This window comes from Lonchura striata, chromosome 1A (genome assembly GCF_050655825.1).
Source record: "Lonchura striata isolate lonStrDom1 chromosome 1A, ASM5065582v1, whole genome shotgun sequence".
Lineage (NCBI taxonomy): Eukaryota > Metazoa > Chordata > Aves > Passeriformes > Estrildidae > Lonchura > Lonchura striata.
In genome coordinates this window covers 27272555-27295647 of record NC_140741.1, presented here as the reverse complement: position 1 = coordinate 27295647, position 23093 = coordinate 27272555, and the positions used below count along the sequence as shown (strand labels likewise).

At 51.5% G+C, this 23093-nt stretch overlaps 1 protein-coding gene across 4 annotated transcripts; it reads left to right on the top strand.

Moving 5' to 3' along the window:
• Nucleotides 1–22305, top strand: PDGFB (platelet derived growth factor subunit B). Of its 4 annotated transcripts, XM_085569394.1 has the most exons (9): nucleotides 9–156; nucleotides 2033–2223; nucleotides 5134–6007; nucleotides 12468–12564; nucleotides 15776–15859; nucleotides 16320–16525; nucleotides 18229–18370; nucleotides 18775–18944; nucleotides 20154–22305. In XM_085569394.1, the coding sequence occupies exons 3-8, from the start codon at nucleotides 5852–5854 to the stop codon at nucleotides 18909–18911; spliced, it is 822 nt and encodes a 273-aa protein (XP_085425520.1). In that variant the 5' UTR covers nucleotides 9–156; nucleotides 2033–2223; nucleotides 5134–5851; the 3' UTR covers nucleotides 18912–18944; nucleotides 20154–22305. The 4 variants fall into 4 exon arrangements, with proteins under 4 accessions (XP_021409693.1, XP_085425520.1, XP_021409694.1 ...); XM_021554018.4 differs by lacking the exon at nucleotides 2033–2223 and having other exon boundaries at nucleotides 1–156; XM_021554019.3 differs by lacking the exons at nucleotides 9–156; nucleotides 2033–2223 and having other exon boundaries at nucleotides 2261–6007; nucleotides 18775–18940.
• Nucleotides 22306–23093: the final 788 nt, after the last annotated feature.

The following is a 23093-nucleotide window of genomic DNA, read 5'->3' as shown; positions in this document are numbered from 1 at the left end:
TTTCGACCCTCATCTTCGTTTCACATGAGTCATGTTACGTTCTGAGCTGAGTAACTGCTGGGGCTATTTTTACTCCAGCTCAGCAAAGCTTCCTTCTCGCTGCTGCCACCGCCACCACCGCTCGCTGCGGACCCTGGGGCAAAGGATGGGGACATGGTGAGTGGCAGAGGGCGAGGGCAGGGGAAGCAGTGTTTGGGGTGGTGTCAGTGGAAAGGGGGACCACTGCCCACCTAATCAATTTGGAAACAAAAATAGTATATGCCTTTTGAAAAACAACAGATGACCTGCGATGTGTGGTGTATTCACACACACATACGTATATATTTATTATACTGGGAGAGGGGAAGGGGGGAGGGAGAGAAATTCCTTTCGAGTGCTATTCACCAGTCTGGAAAAATAAAGAAGGAAAGCAGAACATTTTTTCCTTTCATCAAAACAGGAAAGAGAGGGGGAATGGGGTGGGGAGCAGATCCATAGACATAATGGATGGCTGCCAGTGTAAGGAAATTGTTCCCTTCTACCCTAAACTTGGGGGTTGGGGTGGGGGAGAAATATATGGCAGTATGATCAGAGAAAGCTGCATCCCCTCCTCCCCACTTGATGCAGGAACGTGTGTGCACACGGGAAAGTGCTGAGAAATCGGTGCCCCCCAGCCTTGCCTTTTCTCTTTGAATCCTGCTCGAGCTGCACATCCGCAGAGATGTGAAATGCCTTTGCCTTCTCCTTCATCTCAAAGCACGGGGCAAGAAGGCACAGCCGACAGGAGCCCTCTCCCTCTCTGCCGTTGTCAGGGCTGGGCTCTACCCTCTGCATGTGTCTGCGTGCTCGTCCCCCTTCCCCATCCTCTCCTCTCTGCCAGGTTCCTGCCAGGAATGGGTGAGATGAAGGAGGTGGTGAGGGGCTGGGGGAATCCCTCTGACGGAGAGAGACAGGCAGAGGGGGTGGTTCCCAGGGAAAGCCTGGCAGGTCCCATCAAACGCCTGCTCCCCAGGTGACACCTTCCCTTTCCCCTGGAGCCGCTGGCTCTGTCAGGGCTTTACTCATCCTTGGAAAGCATTTTCTCTGCCAGTGCCAGGGGCAGGAAGGGAAATTATGCAAGCCCTGGGTACCCTGAGGCTCTGCCTTTCTCCAGCCCCGAATACAAACACCGAGCTCCTTGGCTCTCTGTCTCCTTCCTTTGGTCTCTCTTCTTTCCTCCTTCTTCCTCCATTAAACTGAACTCAGTCCTTAGGAAGTCGGGCATGTCAGCACCTCTGGGGGCTGTAAATGCTGTAAAACACAGCGTGAGCTACGCACAGTAACCTTGTTCTTATCACCTGCGATAGTCGGGATAAACCCCATTCAGCCGGCGACTCTGGTGTAAAACCAGCTCGCCCACGGAACGGATCTCCGGGTGTAAACGAGGTGTAAAACTCACTCCCGGTGCCTCGTTTCGTGCCGCGGCGTCTCCCCTCCATTGACGGCTGCGGCAGCCCCCCGGCGTAGGCGCCGGGATTGCTCATCCTTCTGAACTTAGAGACCGGAGCAGCACAGCACCTAAGTTAGACACCTTGAGTGGGCGGGCTGACTACACGTTGGCTGTCAACACCTCCTCATTTCTTTCCATTGATTGTTTTCAAAATAGGATTCATCATGGAGAGGCTGAGACACCTCAGCTGTTCAGACTGAGTCTTGCTTTCCATTGTAAGCCCTGTTTTTCTTCCTGTTGTTTCATAATTCACTACCTACCCCCTCTGAAAAAAAAAAATATAATAAAAAAAAATATCACCCCTCACTTCATGCTGCTGTGGATGGTGGCTAGTACGATCATTTTTTCCATCAACACGAGATGAGGGGAGAGCAGTTTTGCAGCAAGGAACTGCCTATTGTCCTCAGACACGTGTTGCTCTCCTCCCTAGTGATAAGAGAATAACCAGGGAGATGAGTTCAGCAGTTTGCAGGTTTGAGAGCTGTAATGGTGGTGAAAGCGTTTTAATAAGAAATCCTGGTGCAGGCTCTTAGGAAATCTTGTTTTGTTGTGGTTTCTCTGCAGGGCCATTGCCAGCTAGCACAGTTGCAACCAGATCTTGTCAAGTTGTGATGCTCTAATGGGACATTTTTATGGTCCAGATGCTTCCCTCAAAATACCTTCCCAATATATGTCATGGTGGTTTCAAACTCTTATCCTGTGACATCTGGGACACCAATAGACCTGCAGGCCTGCATGCCTACCCCGCAGTCCAGGTGAGAGGGAGATCCAGTTATTCCCATTAGTTTTAGGGGTTTGTGGGACAGATGTCAAACTAATTTCACAGAAGTAAGAGAGTCAAAGGAGCCCCCAGCAGGCTCGAGGCACAGCAGTTTTAGGTGCACACACTCCTATCAAACTCAGTGCCAGTGAGACCTACCCAGACAGTCTGAAGACATCACTAGGGAAAATCTATCCCTGTCTTATAAAACAGAAAAAACACTGAAGCCTGAGCAGCTTGAGTATCACTTTGCTCTATTTCCAGGCAGGGTCATAGGTAGATGATTAGTCAAATTCCAAACATCCTCTTCCTTGCCGTCTGGAGGTTCAACAGGGATTAGCTTTTTGTTTCTGATGTCGAGCTTCTAAAAACTGCCCAGCATCATCCACATGAAAACAAATAACTCTATTTCTATCCCATCTAGCATGTAATAGAACCGGATATTCAAAACAAAACCAAAAAACAAAAACCACACCACCCATATCTCCCCCAAAATCAGGTCCTGCAGCAGTTCTTGTTGCTACCAAGCAAGAAATTTGCAGCAGTCCCTGCTAGCTTTCTGCTGAGACCTTCTCCTCTCTGGCAGCAATATTTCTCCCTGCTGAGGAATTTGATCAGCCCTCCCACACGCAGGCTGTTCTGTCCTGGCCAGGAAGCCACTACAGCGTGGGGAACTCCCCACACAGGTGGTGTGAAGGTGGTGGAGCCACGCCAGCTTATTTGAGGGCAGAGATCCTCAAAAGGCATCTGGGCCTCCACTGACCCCTTGAGAATCTTAAATACGTAAAGGGATCATGGAAATTCAGGACCCAGCTGTCCCCAGAGCTCTCTACAGAGATAGAAGTACTTCTCAAATCCTCACCTTTTCCCCTGCTGACTGCTAAGGATCCCAAAGCTACAGCATTTCTTTGGCTGGTGCCATCTGGAAAGAGGTGGAAAGGACCGAGGCCCTTTTAAAATTCTTTTTTTTTTTAAGACCTCTACAGATTTCAAAAGGTGTTTCAGGACCCAGGTGGACATCAGGGCTGCAGCTCCATTATCATCACTTGAAATGGCTGGTACGCTGCTGGCGGGCCAGGGTAGAGAATGAGGAGAATTCTAAGAGCGTCCTGAGGAATTTGGGGTGGGACAGGGCTATCATGGCTGGAGCATCTAAGATAAAGTCTTGTTATGATCTCTGGCGGTGGAAATGAGCAAAGGTATGCCTTGCATTTCTACTTCCTCCCCCCTGAGCTCCAATATTGGTACCGAGCCACTTGAGACTTGGTTTGAGGGACTCCCAGGACCCTCCTTATCCCTACACTCATGCACCTCAAATGGCCTGGGCTTCGGAGCTGACATGGCTCTGGCCAAATCCCCAAATGTGGAGAAATCTGCCCACTCTTCTACTGGGTTATGGTGAATGAACGTGACCCCTTATGACCCAAGAGCACCTTGATACACTACCCCAGATGACCCAGGCTATTTTAAGCTAGCTATATGGAGGATCCCCAGTATTCCTCCTGTCCCTGCGCTTCCTGACCAACACCCACATCCATGTGACCAAAATCAAGTTCAGGGGCATAACTAGCCAAGCTGGGATGTGCTATCAGGTGCTTGATGCAGAGGAGCATTTGGGGGGCTGCCGGCTGCTCACTCAATTTCAGTGGCTGCTCCTCCTGCACTTGGACACTTTGGATGGTGCAAATGGGGGTGCTGGTGCGAGACCGTGTGTTTTAGAGAGGGTTGGCTGCAGGAGACTTACAGGCACCCAGACAGTCTAAGGGAGCATGTGTGATGCTGTGAGATGAGGCCACTGGTATGCCAGTGGGTGTATGTATGTGAGAAAGGAAGAGAGAGGGGGAGAGTGAAGGAGAACACATGGATGCCCAGGGATGTGTGAATGAGACAAAATTTGCACGTAGCTGTGCATGCGAGCGGCTCGAACAGAAGCGTGTGCGTAGCATAGGAAAAGCAGGGGGGATGCTTGGGATTCAGAGCGAACGCCTGCCGAGCGCCTGCGGTGCATGACGGTGCAGGAATGTATCGGTGGATACGAGCCTGCACAAAGATGGTGCAGAGATCCCTCCTGGTCGTGCCTGGAGTGTGCTTTGCGAGTGTATGAATCGGCGCCGGGAGATCACTCGTATGTACGTGAGAGGGTGTTTTTTCAATAGGATATGACTCTTTCTTGAACTCACCTGTTAGCAGCCTTCCCCTCCCCATCCCTCTCCCCCCACAGCAAATATCTGCTGGCTTAATTTCCCTTCAGATGTTTATTACATCGTGGAGATAATCATGCAGCAAAATACCTCCGGGTGCCACGAGCAACACCAGATTGTCTTATAGCAACATGTAAATTTCTCTGGCTTCTTTTTTTCCCCTGCACACAAAGAGATGCAAGATATTAAATTAAAGTAATCTCTCTCCCTGGAGCTAGTGGTGTAGCAGGGCAGGGAAGGCAAAGAGTGGATCTTAGAGAAATGGGCTCCAGACTGAAACAGCGAGAACCTGGGGCCAAAAAAAAACAACAAACTACCGTGCCGGGAACTCCTCTCTTCTTATCTCTTGCCGAGGAGGCAGGAATTTCTGTCCCCATTCCTCACGCGATATTAAAGCCACATTATACAGGTTGCTGCAGCATTAGTCATTTTTAATTAATTTATCATTTAAATTAACACACTTTTTATTTTGTCAGCAATGAACTGCTACTCCCTCACTAGATTTGTTCCTTGATACCCAGCCAAGAGGAGGATGGCAAGTTATGCTCCACCCATCTCCTCTCCTTCATAAAAGGAGCAGCCCCGAGTGCCAGCTTAGTCTCTCCTGCAGCTCGCAGAAAATAAAGATCCGGCTCACTCGCCTCTCCTGCAATTTTACCTTTTCTGCATTTTTTTTGTTTGTTTTTCCTTTCTTGTTGCAACAGATTGCGGGAGGCAGCATCAGTGGCTCCACTTTGAGGCTTGTCAAGGCTCAGCGCACGCATACAAACACACACTCGCAACCCAGAGCGAAAACATTTGCTCTCACCTGTCTCCAAACCCAAGCAAACATCCCGTCCAAGCAAACTGCCAACACTTGGAACGAGAAGGCACCCGAGCCAGAGTCTAATGTAAGGGGAAGAATTTCAGTGTACACTGGCAACTTTTCTCTAAAAAGCAAGTGGCAAAAAGGAAGGAAAGGAGCGTTTTAAGAAGAGGACAACTTAAGGAAGAAGATTTCATTATTTGGATTTCACACCAAACTTTGGAAAAGTTTTTTTTTCTTTTAGTTTCTAATCTGTGCACCTTCTTCTAAGAACATTGAGACATTGTTACCTGCATGTAAAAGCTTTTACCGATACACATTTTTTTAAAAAACGAAGAAAATCAACAGGAAGAATAGTATGCCGACCACCTAGCCAAAGGTACCACTGAAGCATCCCTTGCGGCAAGGGGGACCCAGACTCTGGATGTGTATAATTCCGAGGGACTGCATTTTTTTCCCACCGGACTTATGAGATAGCGCAGAGGCAGGCAAGTCACCGAGAATTACTTCTGTCTCCCCTCACCACAACCACCACCTCCACGTCCTCTTCCAAGGGCTCCTGCGACTCTCCCACATCCTCCCGGCTCGCAGGGACATGGGAACGGGCAGCGCCCTCGATGCCTGAGGCCGGGCGGCCGCGGGGCTGTGTGCGGGAAGCGCTTCCCTCCCGGGGCTCGCCGTCCATGTGCCCGCAGCCGGCGGGGCCTGGAGTCGGGATGAATTTCGGCGTGGTCTTCGCGTTCATGCTCTCGCTGCCCCTGGCCCGCATGGAGGTGAGTTTCGGCCGCGGGCAGCGCTGCCGAGCTGCCAGCCCCGCGCTGGGGAGCGCGGCCGGCCGCGGCTCCGGCCCGCAGGTGCGGCGGCGCAGCCCGGGCGGCCGGGGCGCGGCGCGGAGCGGCGGGGGCGCGGTCCCGGGAAGCTCCGCGGGCAGGGCTGCCGCGGGGCCCGGCCGCGCTCAGGGCGGACAGCGACCGCCGCCCCTCCCGGAGGGCAGCGCCCGCTGGAGCGGGCACCCCTCTGGAATGAACACCCCTCTGGAATGAACATACCTCTGCAGCGGGCATCCCTCTGGAGCGGGTGCTCCCGTCGGGACGGGCCCGCCGAGGGGGTCTCGCCTGGGAATGCACCCACCCCCGTGACTGTCCCCAGCTGCCAGGGGCAGGGGAGACCAAGCTGAAGTGGCTCCGGTTAATGTGGGAGCAGGGATGCTGCTGGCGAGCTCCGGGGAAGCCACAGCTTCCTGCCCTGCCTCGCCCAGGGCTGTCACCCTGGGGCGGGTGCTGGCTCCCTCAAGCCTCTCACCCCACCCCGTGGTTTTGGCATCACGGCAGTGCGGGTACAGCAGGAACCGGGGCCCTCTTGACACCTCTGGAATAGCGCACAGTGTGAAATCCACCCTGGCATTGCCAGGGGGGGCAGTGCAGAAAGGGCGTGGGGCTTTGGAAAGGGGGAGGAAGGGGATGGTGTGAGTAGAGACACAGCATCGACACCTACACCGAGTGGTACAGTCATTCAGCAAGGTGTGTGCCCAGCCAGGGGAAGGGGCAGGAGGTAACTGTGTGCTGGGCTTCCACGGTCACGCAAGCATCATACCCTGCGGTCCTGAATGGGCTGCTCAGGAAGATGAGCAGAGGGCAAGGGCCAGGTGGTGGATTTAAACAAACACACCAACCCACTTCGGTTTCCCTATGTGGAAATTGAAGCCTCATCCCCAGCCCTGGTTGAGGAAAAGGAGCCCCAAACCCTCAGATCCTTTGACCTCTGCTGTCACATTTCATAATTTGATTGCATGTAAATTGAGGGGATCAGAAAGCCCCTAACATTCCCACACAGTGCCGTGTTCCCACTTCAGCTCTACCCAAGATGGCAAAACTATGGGTTGGATCTGCAGCTTGATTGTCAGGGGCAGGAAATAGCCTTCCACCAAAACTTTCCCTTCTTTGCATGATTTTTCTCTTTTCCTTCCTCATTTTTGGGCTGGGTAAGTGGGTGCACCCCTTGTGAGATGGCAAAGAAGAGGCTAAGTGCAATGCATCACATCACCTTGCTGTGGGCCCATTTTGCCCTTGCCCAAGCTGCAAAAGGAAACAGAGCTGTGGGCTACCCAGTGGTCATGCTTGTTTTAGGCAGAGGATGGTATTTCCTCTGTGGATGGCTCAGATCTCTTTCTCCCATGCAGCATGAAACATCTAGCTAGGGTTGGTACTGGGGAAAAGTGAAGATGGAAGTTCTGATCCCAAGGAGCTGTTACTCAGTTGCCATAATCAGATTGAAATTCTGCACAGCACTATGACAGCCTAGTAGAGTTTGGTAATTCTGGCCCGAGGTTTCATGGGAGGAATTGTGATATTTGTGACTGTATGACAGGAGAAACAAGAACATTTCTGCTTGGGTAGATGCTTCAGCCTGCAGCCAGTGCTCACAGTTACTTTGAGGGTGGTATGTTGCCCCCTCTGCAGCAGGCACAGACAGCACAGCTCCCACCAGGCTGCTGAACCAGAGTCATCCTCTGAATAGGACTTGCAGCTCCTCCCCAGCCATGCCAGAGAAAGTGCATGAGGAGCAGTAGCTACCCAGATCAGCAGAGGCCCTGAGCAAAAAGATGGAGCCTCCTGAGTCCCTCTCCCTCTTTGATCACACCCATTTGGAGCTGGAGGGCCCTGGAGCTCTTCCAGCCGGAGGGAGTACAAGCCTCAGCGGGAAGGTATTTGCCAGTTGGGAAGCGAGGATGCTAAACCTATTTGCATTTGCCCCACGGGCTGTAATAGTTGCCTTGCAACATTTACAGAGATGGGCTGAGCCAGCCGTGGTTGTGCCGGGGTGAAGCCCCACTGGCAGCGCTTTCTGGAATTCCCAAGGAATGGGGTGCGGCTGGGCGCTTGCTTATAGCCTCGACCCAGCTTCCCACTGCATCTTCCTGCTGCAAGGCTCCGGTGCTCTTCCCTAGTCTTCCTAGCACGAGGCAGTGACAAGGACAAAGCAGTGGAAGCTGGGATGGATGACACGTCTGGGGTGAGCTTGTGGAAGGAGCCAGTCGTCCCTGCCTCCCTCTCACTGTCAGCTGATGTGCAGCAGCAGGAGGGAATGACAGGGCTCCTGTGCTGTTTCCAGTGCTGCTGGCACACAACCAGCCCCAGGAGTGGACATGCCTCCAGCCCGCGCAGGGGAGATGTGGGGGGAGTGTGGAGGAGCAGTGGAGTCCCCCTTGAAATGGAAAAGGGTGGGTAGGTCTGGCTGTATTTTAGGAACACGGACTAGATCAAACGTTTAATTATTTTAAGGAGGGGGAAACATAAGCCACAATTCCAAGTGGAAGGGGTTCATGTGAAGAGGGTTGTACCTGCTGCAGAGTACTCTGGCAGGAATTTGTCAGGGTCCCCCTGTAGCCAGGAGTGGTGCTGGAAGGGTGGAAGCCTTGTGCCGGGGAGTGCTGGTGGCAGGTGCTGCTGGTCTTGCCCTCTGCCAGGGAATGCGGTGGAGTCTCCCCTCAGGGTCCATGCATTAGCTTCAGAGGGAATTAAAAAATGCTGTTTGTTTGTGGGTTTTGCCTGGCTGATCACTCAAGACCCTGCTGCCAAGATTCCTTGCCATGGTCGGTGTGGAGGTGTTCAGAAAGTCCTCCTCTCCTGGGCAGAGGAGTGAATATGTGGGTGGTTCCCTGCCCTTCACAAAGTGGTGCTGCTGACACCATTCTGTTCTTCCATGTGCAGTCACACTGACTTGGAAAAAGCAGCTGAAGGAGTCCTCACCTCGGGAATGTCCTTGTCTGTTTTATTTGAGCCCTGTGGGACTGCCTTCCCTGCTGGTTGCACAGTCTTTGCTCCCTCCTCCTCCTCTGTACCTACCAAGAGACACACCTTCAGGCAAGACTGTGAAACTCTTGCCAGAGGGTGCAGACCACAAGACTTCGTATTCCCTGCACCAACTAGGCAGCTTCTGATGGCAAGGAGACCTTTCAGCATCCCTGGTGCTCAAAAGCCTAAGCTGGGGGAAAAACTCCAGAGCAAGAGGTGGTGGGGCTAGGGAGGAGGCAGATTTTGGGAAAGTGCATATGTGGGGAGCAGGAACAGGGGAACTGCTGCACCTGCATTTATATACAGTGGCCAAATAGTGCTGCTGGACATCTGGGAGGAGGGAAGCAAAGCTGATGTGCTGAGAGGCCCCAGTACAACAGCCACAGTGCAGTTGCTTTGCTGCCTTCTGTCAGATGTGCCATGGCCCCTCAAGCACCAGCAACCAGCACAAGAAAGGGAAGTGTACATCCCTGCCAAGGAGTTGGCAGATTGGGGGGTGCCCTTGCAACCTAGGGGAGAGTCAGAGTCAGGAACTGGGGAGCAGAAGGAGGGAGGGAAGAATAAACTTTCTTCTAAGAATTCAGGGCCTCGCAGGAATACGAGGCCAGGCCTTGGGGCACTTGACAGCCAGCCAAGAGTCCATTGAGACAAAAGTCTTCTTTGATCTGCCGCACAGTTAAAAAAGGAGATTGTTAACCTGTGTTAGACAAATAACTCCAGAGGAGCTGCTGAGCAGGAAAAGCACCAGCTGCTTGGACTGGTCTCTTGGGGATCCCACCTCTACCTTCTGTCCCCATGGGATTAGGTGGAGGTGATTGATGGACCTCTGCTTCCCTGTGTCTCATCCCACAAGTGCCCGGAGTGTGGATGTGTGCAGTGCTCCATCTTAGAGCTTCCCAGGCACAGGGCTGGGGTGGGGGCCAGAGGCATGGCTGTTCCCAGTGACAGACCCCAGAGGGAGCAAGGACAAGGCATGCAGCTCAGGTTTGTAGCAGCTCTTAGGCCAGCCTTGGCCTTAGTTTACAAGGGTAAAGTAAGGAACTTCACAGGCTTGCAGTTGTCACTGGCAGAGCTGCCTTACAAAAAATGGGGGTGGAGGACAGGATTATGAGCTATGTGGGCTGGTGTTACACCATAGCCATGCCGGTAGTATCTGCAAAAAGAAAAAATTGGCATCTAAAACTGCTGCTCTGAGCAGGGAGTGGAGCTTACTGCTACAGGCAGTCACCAGAAGTATGGCTCCTGAGGGCCTGCATTTTCAGTCCCTGATTCATATCTGCTCCTCCTGCTCAGTTAGCAAGGTGACACCTCCCAGCTCGCTTCCAAAGTCGCAGAGTCTGAGTCTCGTAACACCTGCCCACGCTCTCCCCCCAGCAAGTGCCAGAGTTTAAAATAAAGTTCCATTTCCTACATGTATTAAGTGTCAGGAAGGTCCAGAGGCATCCGTGCAGAGCAGCATTTGTACACAAACGCATTTGGCTGACAGGTGCAAACATTGAAAGCCTGCAATTTCACCACCCAGCACTGAGCTCTGACTGCAAGTACTGGGAATTTCAAATGATCCCTCTTCCAGTAAATGTGTGTGGCACAAGGCAGGGAAGTGCTGCAGAGCCTCTCCAGCACTGGGCTGTTGGTCCCTCTCTTCCTCACACAGCAGGAGATGTCAGAAGGCATCTTCATTTCACAGCTATTCAGTGATCCCTGAATTATACAAGTCTCTCTCTTGCTGTGCATTCATCACTGATGCTGCTTCCCCCTCCCTCAGAGACTGAGGAAGTAATGTCTGGGGATGTAATATCTGCGTTTTGCTGCAGGCAGACAGCCAGATCTGTGGTGAGATGTGGCAGTGACAGGGATGGAGCCGGGCAGGAAAGCTCGGTCTGACTGAAGCTATCTGGTGGGTCTGGCTGTGGAGGTTTAGGACACTGATGTTGTCTGCTCTGCAGCTCTCTTCAGGAGGTTTCTGAGCCTCCTCGGGCTGCAGCAACCTTCACATCACTGCATCCCAGTTAAAGTTATAGTATTAGAGGGTGGTCTGGCAGGGCTGAGGAGGGAGCACTCCTGTTGTCCTACTATGGAAGCAAATGGTGGGTGGTCAGAGACAGGCACGTGTGAGAGAGTGCCAGGCTCAAGCAGCCATCCAAAAGTGGCTGCAGGTTTGGGCCAAAGCTCTCAAAGTTTAAAGCCAACGTTTAGCCACCTGCCTGGTGGCTTTTCTCTGCTGTGAATGGAAGGAAAATATTCTGCACTGAATGCAGGCATGGAGGGAATAGCTGTGCAGTAGGAGGACCACACACATGCCACCAACTGTCCATAAAAACCCACACGAAAATCCCTGTGTTTCACAGAAACACAAGCCAAGCTCCCCTCTCAGTTACAGGGACATGTGGAGGGCTGTGCCTCAGACATCGTCCAGCACCCAGCTGAAAGAGCAGCTTTTCCGCTTGAGTACCACTGAAAGAAGAGAGCTGGGAGCTAAGCAAACACTTCGGCCAGTACTTTCCTCTGTCTCTTTTTCTAGACTTTCGGAAGTATGTTTTAATCAGCATTTGCTTTCCCACACCACTCCTTTGTACTCTTATTAAGTGCTGTCACTGGGGCCCACTTCTAGCCTAGTGCCAGAGTAAAATTCCCAAGAGACTGATGGCATTGCACCTGCCTGTATTTGGCCCATTGTCTGATGTTGCTAAACCTGCTCTTACTTGAGTTTTTTTCATGCTGGCGTGCAATGACATCCAAACTCCATATGTTTCTTCCTCCAAATCAGCTCCTCAGCCCATCACCTCCCTGCAGCTTTTGTCATTTCACCGCGGGCTCACGCTGGGGCAGCCTCAGCCGCGAAGGTCAATCTCCATCTCCACCCCCAGCCTTTTTTTTTTGCTTAAAAAAGAGTATGCAAATGATGTATATTATTGGGCCTCTGTGGTTTGAAAACACACGCGCTCGCACACGCACACACACATGATAACTGACAAAGCCCGTGAAGGAGTTTCATAACGGAGGGAAATATTAGGAAGGTTTTATCTGATAGTGTAAGGGAAGTCTGTTAAAACGCCTTTACTGCAGGCAGCAGGAATGAGAAGCCACCTGGAGAAGTCATACACCACCGGAGAAGGAAGCTTTGCTGGCTGCTTGCATAGTGTCCAGGGCTCTGCTGCACAGCCCGGGTATTTTTTTGCTTTTTTAGTCTTCTGACAGCTTTGTGAGAGCCTGCAAGAGGGTCTCTCTTGCTTTTGCTTAGTTTTCATGTCTTCATGAAGAAGAAAGCCCTCAAGGTTTCAAAGCAAATGCAAGACAATGCACGTCTTTGCATTTTGCTGGTTCTGTCGTGTCTCCCCCATGCTTGATTTCCTGCTCCTGCTCTGTGACACAGCCAGTATTTGCAGATGATCTCTCTAATGCATGTTTCTCCCTTTCTTGTATTTTTGTTGTCTGGCAGGGGGACCCCATACCTGAAGACATTTATGAGATTTTGGGTGGCAGCTCAGTGCGCTCCATCAGTGACCTCCAGCGTGCCCTGCAGATAGACTCCGTAGGTAAATCTCCTCTTCACCAAACACTCCTCTATTTTTAATTAAGTCTTTGGGGGGGCTGGGAGGGGATATTCTCTTTTTCAGCAGGCACACTATCAAGAGACTTCATTATAAATATAGGAACCACTCAGGAGCCAAGACGTGGCTGTTTACAAACTTAGTCCCCCTGAAACTTATGGGAGTTAGAGGCAACTAGATGCTTTTTTAGATCTCCTAACTGTCTGGACACTGGCTTCCAAAAATGGTAGGATATGGGCAAGGTGAGTGCAAGGAACTGAGATCCCCATTCTTCACCCTGCGAGATGCTCAGTCAGCAGGGCTTGAACTGGACAAGGGGATCAGTTTAGGAAGCTGCAAAATGGGAGGTGGAAATACGGTGAGAGAGGAGGAAAGGGCCGAGTGGGTTTCCAGGTTTGGCATTCCACAAAAGGCCGCGGGCTCCCAGAGGCCCTTAGGATGAGAGGAGCAGAGCACGTGTCCGTGGGCGAGCGACGGGGCAGGGGCTAAGTCAGGGTAGCGTCGTTTCACCTCCTGCCTGCAGATAAGAGCTCCGGGGGCTGCAGGGCCTCGGGGTCACTTGGCCAGGGCTGCCTGCACCGAGCAGCAGGAGCGGCGAAGCGTGGAGGGGTCGGCACGTGTGGGAACTGGAGCACGCGCCACGGCGGCTGGGCTGGCCCAGGAATTTATTTATAAACGGTCTCTTCAGAGCAAATTCCTTTCTATTCTAACCCTGCTCCCGCCCGTCGTCCCCCAGCCCCCCCAGCTCGACTTCTCTCTCGTGTTTTGTCTGTTTTGAGCTTTGTAATCCTTGCCGAGACACTATCTACGGGGGAACAGAATTTCCTGCTTTTGTTTCCTATGCCAGTCCAACCACTGGCGCAGTCTCAAAAGCATTCCCGCTGCCTTTCAAAACGGCCCTGGAGGGGCAGGGGGGGAAAGCGAGGGGGAGGGCACCAGCTGCGTTCAGCTATTGTTTGTCTTAGAAAGAGGCGACGAGGCTCCCCACCTCTGCCAGGGCCACTCCCTGCCCTCACCAGTTCCCTCCTCCTTGTCCACAAGCCACACAATGGGGCAACTTCCAAAATTAGCCCTGCTGGATTGTCCCAGGCTGGTACCCCCTACCCCAAATGTCTTCAGTACTGATCCAGGGTGTAGAAGGACAACCTAGAGGAGGGAGGGATGTGATTCTCAACTGATTTGTTTTGAGTCAACAGTTGTTGCTATTTTTTTGCCCCCATTTCTCTCCTCTCATCAACTCAACTTGTTCACCAAAGGCAGCCCTCACCTTCATTTGATGAAATGCCACAGGATGGAGGGGTGGGCAATGAGCAGCTGAGAAAATGCATCCAATCTGTCATGGGCCGGCGTCTAATGAACAGATACATCTCTATCACGGCTATTAACCAGCCTCATGATTAAGAAAGAAAATGGGCTTATCTGGTTGGCTTCAGAAGCCCAGGGGTATGAGAGAAGGTTGCAGAGCTTTGAGTCACTGGTTTCACTTCAGGTCCCAGTCAGGAAAGGCTGGTCAGGGAAGTGAAAAGTGGTGCTGTGAAGCCATTTCTTTGTTTCACCCCATGTTCCCAGGTACTGACTGAGGAGCATTGACATTCGCTTGCCCTGTGAGGAATTAGCAAATTAGTGTGTGCACAAAATAATCCCAAAGTGGCTGGAGCTATTCCCTGTGCTGTCTGTGCACCCTGTGTGTGTCACAGCTGACTCCCTCCACTGACTGCACAAGGAGGCAGAATGAGGCAGCTCCAGGAGGCAGATGGGCTGAGGTAGTGCTCTCCTGACCTTGGGCACTACTGCAAACCCAGCAACAGAAGTGTGTCAAGTGGGAGTCATCTCCTTAATTGTGGTTGCCCACAAAGCAGTGGCTGCCCATGTAAACCAGTCATCCAGACATCTTCTCTAGCCCAAAGAGAATTACAGGCCCTTCTAAAGTGTGATCCACCAGTTCTCATTTTGGGACTTTGCCTGAGGGCAAGACGAATGGTGCCTAGAATTGATCACACCTTTCCAGCCACTTTAAAGGGTGTCTGTCTGTCCACCTCACACGTAGATGTTGACTGCTCATTGACAGGCACATGATTCCTGCCTTCTGAATGCAGCCTCTGTGCACCCACCCCAAATCTGTCAGCAACTGCTTGAGACCTGAGCAGGGAGCAAAGTCTCTGCTTCCCTTTATGAGAAGGCCCTTTATGCACTAGGGCAGGGCTGAGGAAGAGGAATGGGACATGATAGGTAAGGGAAGTCTGCTCCACCACACATCTGATAAACAGAGATCTTCCACTGGCCCCTAATTCCCTTTAAGAAAATTGCTCCCTTGATGCTGACGTCCATTCAGTTTCCTTCAGCTGCTAAAGCAGGTTAGAGAAGGAAAGAGCTGTGGCTGGGTGGGAGCTATCTTCGAGTGCAGCCATTGTCCCGAGCTCAGGAGGGGCTGCGTGTTCGAGTGCTCCATGGGGATTATGGGCATTTCTCTATTCAGCACTTCCTATGGGAAAAAGCAGTGGGGTGGGAGGGAACCACTCAGGGCTGGCCTGAATGCTATCAGTCTTCCTCTCCCATCGCCGACTGAACCACCTCCAGATCCTGCCTCTTACCTTCGAGTAGTCTAGAGGAAAAGTAATTTTAACTTTATTTTTCTGTTCTTCTGTCATAAAACTTCTCTAACCCAGAGCAGCTGAGGTGAGCTAGGAAAGAGAAAGCAAGCACCCCACCTGCCACCCATCCCCCCCTTCACCTGTCCTCTCACCTCCCAACTCTCCCAAGCCATCCCAGCAAGGCACCTCAGTGTTAAATACAAAGTGTTCTGCTTGCTCCATCTGGTCTTTGATCCTCCTTGGTGTTATCCTGGTCTCAGCTGACCAATCTGAATCCCTCTGACACCAGAAAGGCAACTCCTCTCTGACACCAGAAGGTCCTGACACGAGCCTTATCTTTCTTGAGCTGGAGTTTTCCCCTCCAAGACCTGACTGGGTTGCCTCTTTCATGATAGGCCTGTTGCTCTGAGCTGCCTAGTCTGAGCAAAGGGTGTCCATGTCCCAGAACAGCTGTGACCCTGCTTGTGGATTTATACCTAGCCTGAGGTCCTGGGTCCGTGGCTTATCTCATGTCCCTGCATTTTTCCTGGTGATCTCAGCACAAGTGCCTACTGTCTTCTCCCACCTCTACCTGGTGCTATTAGGTCATGTCTTCCCCTTTGCAGAGCGGGACAGCTCGAGCCTGAGCCTGAATGCATCTCAGCCTGATGAAAACCCTGTGGCCCTGTCTCGAGAGCGACGAAGCCTAGGTGAGCTTGGGGTCTTGCACCTTGTGATTGTTGGGAAGCAGCTGTGGGTGGTCCAGATATGTGTCTGAGATACAAATGTAGGGGTAGAGGATATAGTGCACCTAAACGCGTGGAGGCATAGAAATGAGGGTCTGGGCCTGGAGTGGGAGCTGGGTGCTTCACCCTGGGAGAGCAGGAGAGGGAGTCTGGACTTCCGTGCACTGCTCTGCCTTAAATCCCAACAGTGCTCATTTGGCCTTCTCACTGGGCTGCAGTGGGAAGCATCACTGTACTGGGGCCTCCTCCACATGGCTCTGTATAGGGAGAGAGCTGGAGGAGTGAGAGAAAGAGAAGAGCATTTGTGTGTTCTTGTGCACGTGAGAGCCTTGTGGGGTCCTTCACTTGCAGCAGAGGTGGCTGTGGCGGGTTGGTGACACCTGCAGAGCCCATTTCATCCTGTTTCCCTCTTGGCCCTCCGTAGATGCTCTGGCAGCAGCAGAGACGGCTGTCCTGGCGGAGTGCAAGACACGGGAGGTGGTCTTTGAAATCTCCCGCAACATGGTGGACAGCACCAACGCCAACTTCGTGGTGTGGCCGCCCTGCGTGGAGGTGCAGCGCTGCTCCGGGTGTTGCAACAACCGCAATGTGCAGTGCCGCCCCACGCAGATCCGTGTCCGGCACGTCCAGGTGAGGGACGCGCCCGCCACTGCTTCCTCCTCCTGCCGCCCACCGCCATCCCTGTGCCCCAAAGGCAAGCACGGGTGGGTCTCGGGTGCTGGGCTCATGCAGCCATCTGTCCCTGCTGCGCTGGCCACGCAGCGCTGCAGCCGCCGGCCTAGGTGACCTCCATGCCAGCTGCTGGAAGGGCTGGTGCTGCCCAGCAGCTGGGGACTGTCACCAGGCAGAGCTACAGGGCACTGTCCCCATCTGCACCTCCACACCACAGCACCTCGAGGCGGCCTTGTCTGCTGTGTTAGAGCAGAAGAAACAGGGTGCTTCCATTGCGGGAACTGGTTTTGATGCAAAAGAGGAGGATTTGCAGTGTCAGTCTCCATCCCCCCACTGCTGCTGCGGCTTCCTCCCAAGATGTGCACTGGAACAGCTTCTCTTTCTCAGCCCACAGCTATCTCCTGACCTGCTCCATCAGCCAGCAGACACCTGACAGCTAACCTCTTGCTCTGATCCTCCCTTCACAGCTACCAGTGATCTCCTCACAGCTTCCTCCTAGACAGTTTGTTTAAAAATAATATTCATCCCATACTAATCCTCTGCCTGAGCCATAAGAGACTCCCCCAGGCAGGCAGCAGAGGTTGGCTGGGAGAGATTGTATTCACACACAGCCCTTTTCATCAGGAAATTCCTTTCTCAGAAAAGCCAGGCTGAATGAGGAAAAAATGGGGGGGGGGGAGCAGGAGTTGTTTTTCTGGAAAAAAACAAGTGAGAGGTCAAAAGCCAGCCTGAAAAAGTGACCTGGAAATGGTTTCTTTGAGGACAGAGGTCTCTCTATTGTTTGGCTGGAAGTGTTTGTCTAGCAGGCAGCGTGTGGTCTGAAGCGTGTGGAGTGGGCTTTCAAGGAAAGATAAACAGCCTGGCTGCTTTGGCGCTGGCTGAGGGATGCTGCTGGGGGCAGTGGGTTTAGAGGAATTCCATCCCAGATGCACAGCAGAGTGAGTATTTATAGCCTGTGGAGCACTTCAGGGACCGCAGAGTTGTTAGATAAGCTGAGTGGGGTCAGGCCTGGCTGCTGATGCAGTGGGAGGACCCTCTAAAAAGCTTGTGCCTTGTGGTGGGATGTGGAGCAATGAGTCTTTCCTCTGAGTCAGCACTGGTGGAGAGTCCGGGGGAATTTCCAGAGCACTGCCTTTCCTACAAAGAGCCAAGGGCTTCAGCCCTGTGAGTTATTAAAGAGCTTGAGACAAATTCAGACAGGCCTCAGCAGAGTTGGTGAGGCTGCGATATCTTGCTTCAGGCCTGAGTTCTTCTCCTTTTGCCCTTCCTGTAGGTTCCTGAGGGAATTATCCTGGTTGTCCCAGGTCTCTGCCATAGCATCTGTCAGAAACAGGCTGGCATGTCCTGCATGTTCCATGTTTCTGTCTCTGACCAATCAGTCATCCTGCTTAAGCTCTGGCGATAGTTAGGATCAGGGGAGCCAACCAGAGACATCCAAACTTGCCTGGTCTGGGTCTGCTCTGCTGCCATGTTCAGAATTATCTCCCATGTTCAGAATTATCTCCCGTACACACCACCCCTGAGTCTGAGTTTGAACAGGGCTCTGTAAGCTGCCTTCTGACCCTCTAGGAAGAAAGCCAGGAGTAAAGTGCACTGACACTGACAAATTTTGCAGAGTGAGAGCCATACTAATCTTTTTCTTGCCTTCCTCTTGCAAATAGGTGAACAAGATCGAATTTGTCCAGAGGAAGCCAAAATTCACAAAAGTCGTTGTGCCTTTGGAGGACCACGTGCAGTGTCGGTGTGAAGTCGTGTTCCGACCACCCCCCAGGAACATCCGTCCAGGGCCACGTGAACAGAGACGTAAGGATCTTGGCATTACTAGAATGAAGGGAGGTGTGAGAAGAGGGCTGGGGAGAGAGAAAAGAGACCTCCACTGGTTTCAGTCTGCTTAGCTCCAGTCAATCCCAAGGCCCTTTGCTAGCTTATAGCAGCTGAGGGACCTTTCCCAGGATGTCTTCCTGCCAGGAAGGTGCTGAAACCGAGGGAAAAGAAGGAGGGGAAAGTGAGAGGTGAGGGGAAGGGCATGGTGGGAAAAGGGAGAGGGCAGAGATTGTGGAGAACAGAGGACAAGGAACAGAAGAATAGAAAGAGGCCTTGTGGCCCTGCTGTTGCAGAGCTCTTTGTTGACGGTGTGTGGAGAAGGATATTTCAACAGGAGCCGTCTGCCCCTGGCTGTACAGACACTCTCCCCTCTGTTTTGGCAGGCTTGTCCCCAGCGCTCACCACAGCCGCTGTCTCACAGAGGCGGCGAGTACGCCGGCCGCCGGCGCAGAAGAGGAAACATAAGAAGTACAAGCATGTCAACGATAAGAAAGTGCTGAAAGAAATCCTCATAGCATAGAAGTGCTGGCAGGGGAGAGAGAGCACAAGGCAGGTAACAGTGAACTGCTTTTGCATTCAGGAGAGATGTCCTCCTGGGAGACGGCATCTTGGGACCTTTCCCACACCACTGGCCACTTGTTCAGTCTAGGGCTGCTGCAGGATAAAACCTGGGTTGAAGGAGGAGGAAGAACTAGGTTGGGTGCCAACATGTGCATTCTATTTATGGAATTAAGGCTCTTTGCGACTTTGCAGAGTTGGAATGATCATGCTGCAGCCATCCTTGCTCTCAGGCCCCGCCCTCTCCTTTCTATGCCTCCCTTTCAGTCAGAGAACAAGCCTGACTGCTCACTACGCCTAAATCCCCTCGGGGTCCAGGTAATTCATCTCTTCTGTGGAGCAACTACTGTTCTAGTTTCTCTATTGGTTCTCCATTGAAAACAGAGAATTAATGCTGCTCTAGGGATCCCTTTTCATTTTATTTTGTTACATGAGTCGGCAGAAGGACTGAAGAGCAGCAACACTTCTGGTTCATCGCTCTCCTATAGGGAAGCCTATGTGCATGAGAAAGGTCATACTAGGGGAAAGGAGAACTGGAATCTCTGGCAAGAGATCTGGACTTTTTCAGGCCAGGGTCTGATTCTTCTCTCCATGACTTGTGTAAACAGGAGTAATTCCCTCATCATCAGAAGAATTTCACTGGCACAAGCTAAAGGAGGCTAAGCCTTGGTTCCCCATGAGAAGAAGAGGTGCAGAAAAGAGGGAAAGAGTAGTCAGGGCGCAGATTGGTGGGAGCTGAATTGTGACCCTGCTTAACAGGGAGAGCCCTGGCCCACAGCTCAGCAGTTCCAGCTCTGCTACAGCCACTTAGTAAGCCCAGGCCACCCCTTCACATTCACTTCCCCTCACCCCAGGAGAGGGGACAGCAGGCTTCTCTGTGTGGCATTTCAGGAGCTAGGGGCAAGGGGCACCGAGCAGTGTCTTGAGACTGGGATTCCCATGCTAGACACTACAAGGGCTCTGATTATCCCAGGATTCTCCTGGCCAGCCTAAAGTTCCCAGGGTAGACATTATGCAAACCCATGCAAATCTCAGCTCTGGCTCAAGCTGTTCAGGGGAAAAAAATTGAGGAGGTCAAAGGTCCTCCCAGGCTTCTAATCTGGCTCTTTGGCACAAATAGAGGAAAAAAGGGGATAGGAGGGGAGTTGCAGGGGGCAAAAGGTTACATATTCTAATGCTGTGTCTGATTTTGTTTCACTTCCAGGTTTATTTAATATATTTGCTGTATAGCCCCCATGGGGTCCTTGGAATGATAACTTTTCCTCTTCGTCCATCTGCCTCGATGTCTGATTCAGACGGCAATTGGTGCTTCCCTTTCCATCAGTGGACCTTCTCCCACCAAAGCCTCCCTTTCATTTATTAGCATAATTTTAAAGTTTTACACACACACACACACACACACAAAAGGACAAGGATGACCTACATATATATAATATATGAGAAAAGAACAAAGTACAAATAAAACCATGAATGCCAACAGCTACAACTTGCGATGAGAACAGGACAATTCCTCCCCTGCCACAAAGGACAGGATGGAAAATGTGAAAAGGAAAGTGGGTCCAGTTTCTTCTGAGAGAAGGAGAAAAACAGATGGACAGAGGCTGGAAGGGGAATATTCTCCCTTTCCCTCATGCTTCTGGTAAGGCTGGAAGGGCCCAGCTGAGATCTGCTCTTGCATTGGACCTACCTTTTGGCAACAGGCAAATCTCAGATTGCGAGCGGAGACCAATGATGGAAAATGCACTAAGAACTTTTATCACCCTACCTGGACAGATATATATTTTTAATGTGCGTGTGTATATTTTTTTTTTAAAAAGAAAAACCAAAACCACTAAGGTATACAACATCTCGGGGAACACAACAAACAAGCAAAGAAACAAAACAAAGAAGCCAAATGCATTCCCCCACTCCCTCTTTCCCCTGCTCCTGGTGCTGACTGGAAGGTGTTTGGATCGTGGGCAAGAAGCACAAGGCAGCAGAATCGTCTCCACACCCCTGGCCCCTGCCAAGAAGAGCCATCTTTGCACATGCTGGTGGAGAATTCAACTTTCCAGGCTCAGACTCAAATTATTTTTTAAATTCACTCTGGATGTGTGCGTGCGTATATGTGTGTGTGTGTGTGTGTGTGTGTGTGTGTGTGTATATATATATATACGTGTGCATGTGTGTGCGTGTGTATGTGTATTTATACATACATATATAAAATATATATATATATATATATGTTCTTAAACGGATTTCATTCCCCAGTGGCAGGAAGCTCAGAGGCACGTGCATGCATCGGCTTCGCTGAGCTGGCAGAAAAGCACACTGTTACTGCAATGTGCCTGCGAGGCTGGGGATGGGGCAGGCAGAGGGCATCAGCTGATCTCTCCCTTTCTTGTTACCCTTTTCTCTCACTCTGTACCAACCCTCCCTCCCCAGCACAACTTCCTTGCAGAAGGTGAAGTGGAACCACAGCAAGACCAAGGACAGCCAAACTTAGAAGCATGACTTAATCTCAGTGAGCTGTCCTTGCCTACTCTGTTGTCTTGAAAGTAGTATCGTGTCATTCCCATGAGGTTTTTAACCCCTTCCTGGATGTCCTACATATTATACCTCCACTAATCTTTCCCTGCCAATGTTCCTAACCCACTTAGCTTGGAAGTTGATCGTGATGTGGATAGCTCTATGTAGGTATAGAGAAAGAAATGAGGATGGTCTTCACAGTTGGCACAGTTTCTGAGACAGAAATGAGCTCTTCTAAGTGAGGAGGACTCAGAGCACAACTGAGTTCCTCCTGGACCACTGCCTGTCTTTGAGGAGGGAGGAGGACTGTGTGGGCAAGGGCTGATTTTGCACAAGTAATAGTCAGTAACCATTAGCAGAACTGTTACATATGATGGGAATTCCCAGCATCACCTTGGAGTCAGGGTCTTGGATTGTGTTGTGCTGGGTGCTGCATACATGAAGAAAATGCCTGCCCAGAGCAATGGCTCTTCTCCCCTCACACACACACCCCTGTTGTGGGTTAAAGCTCTGGAGGGAGATGGGGAAAGTAGCCAAAGCCACAGCCTGGGAGCTGTTACAAGTTGTGGAGGGAGCCAGTCCTCACCTCCTGCAAGCCCAGAGCACTTCTCATACCACTGCCAAGGCAGCACGTTGCTCCCTCCCTCCAGCCCCAAGCCCTCAAGTCTTAAGACACTTTCTTACCCTGTTCCAAAATCTGTTTCTTTTGGTTTGTAAATATGGTGAGGTTTTGTTTTATTTTATTTTAATTTTTTTTTGCCTTTTTTAATGTAAGATTAATTTATACTCAGTACTGTATTTAAAATTGTAAAAAAAAAAAAAAAAAAAAAAAGGAATCACCTCTTGAACAGCATTTTCTCTTTCTTTTGTGAGCTGAATGAAAAGCAGAGGTCAAACTAGCTCACTGCAGGGCACAGCGGGATTTCCAGGGCCTCCAGTTTCCTTTTCAGGACACTTGTTCTGAGATTGCAGAGAGAAGCAACCAAAGCTGGGAAAGTCCTGAGAGCCCATGCACAGCCCTGCCCATGGCCAGCCGTGCTGTGCTCCTCCTTCCTCACTTGGGCTGGTTTGAAATGACTCAGGTGCTGGGATTTTTCTCTTGAAGAGGTCCCCTTCTCCTTAGCTGCTCTGTTAGGACACCCGGCCTGAATTTCCCTGTGCTTTCATCCCATCTCCGGATTCCTCTGCTTTGAAGGGCTTGGGACACTCGGCGCTGTTTACACTTCCCAAAGCTGTACAAACAGTTGGCCCCTTCCCTCCTTAGTCACATCGTCTAGACAACAGCAGTCCTTCCCTTGGTCAGAAAGGCCACTGCATTTCCCTTTCCTCCCAGCAAGGGAGGTGTCACACATCTGGATGTGGGTGCCGTGCTGCAGGGAGCAAAGGCAGGTGCTGCCCTGTGCCTCAATTTTGGCATCCGCCCAGCACATGCACAGTACCCTCAGTTCATGGCTCAGCTGTGAGTAGCACAGACCCAAGAGGACACTTGTGCTGCAGTGATGAACCTGGGGACATCAGTGTGTCGGAGTAATTCAGGATGTCCTTAAAGGACAAGCTTGATGCTCACAGGTGTGCACCTTGCTAGACACAGTTCATTTTGGGGTGATGACCTGTTTTCTCAGATCCCACAAAGGGA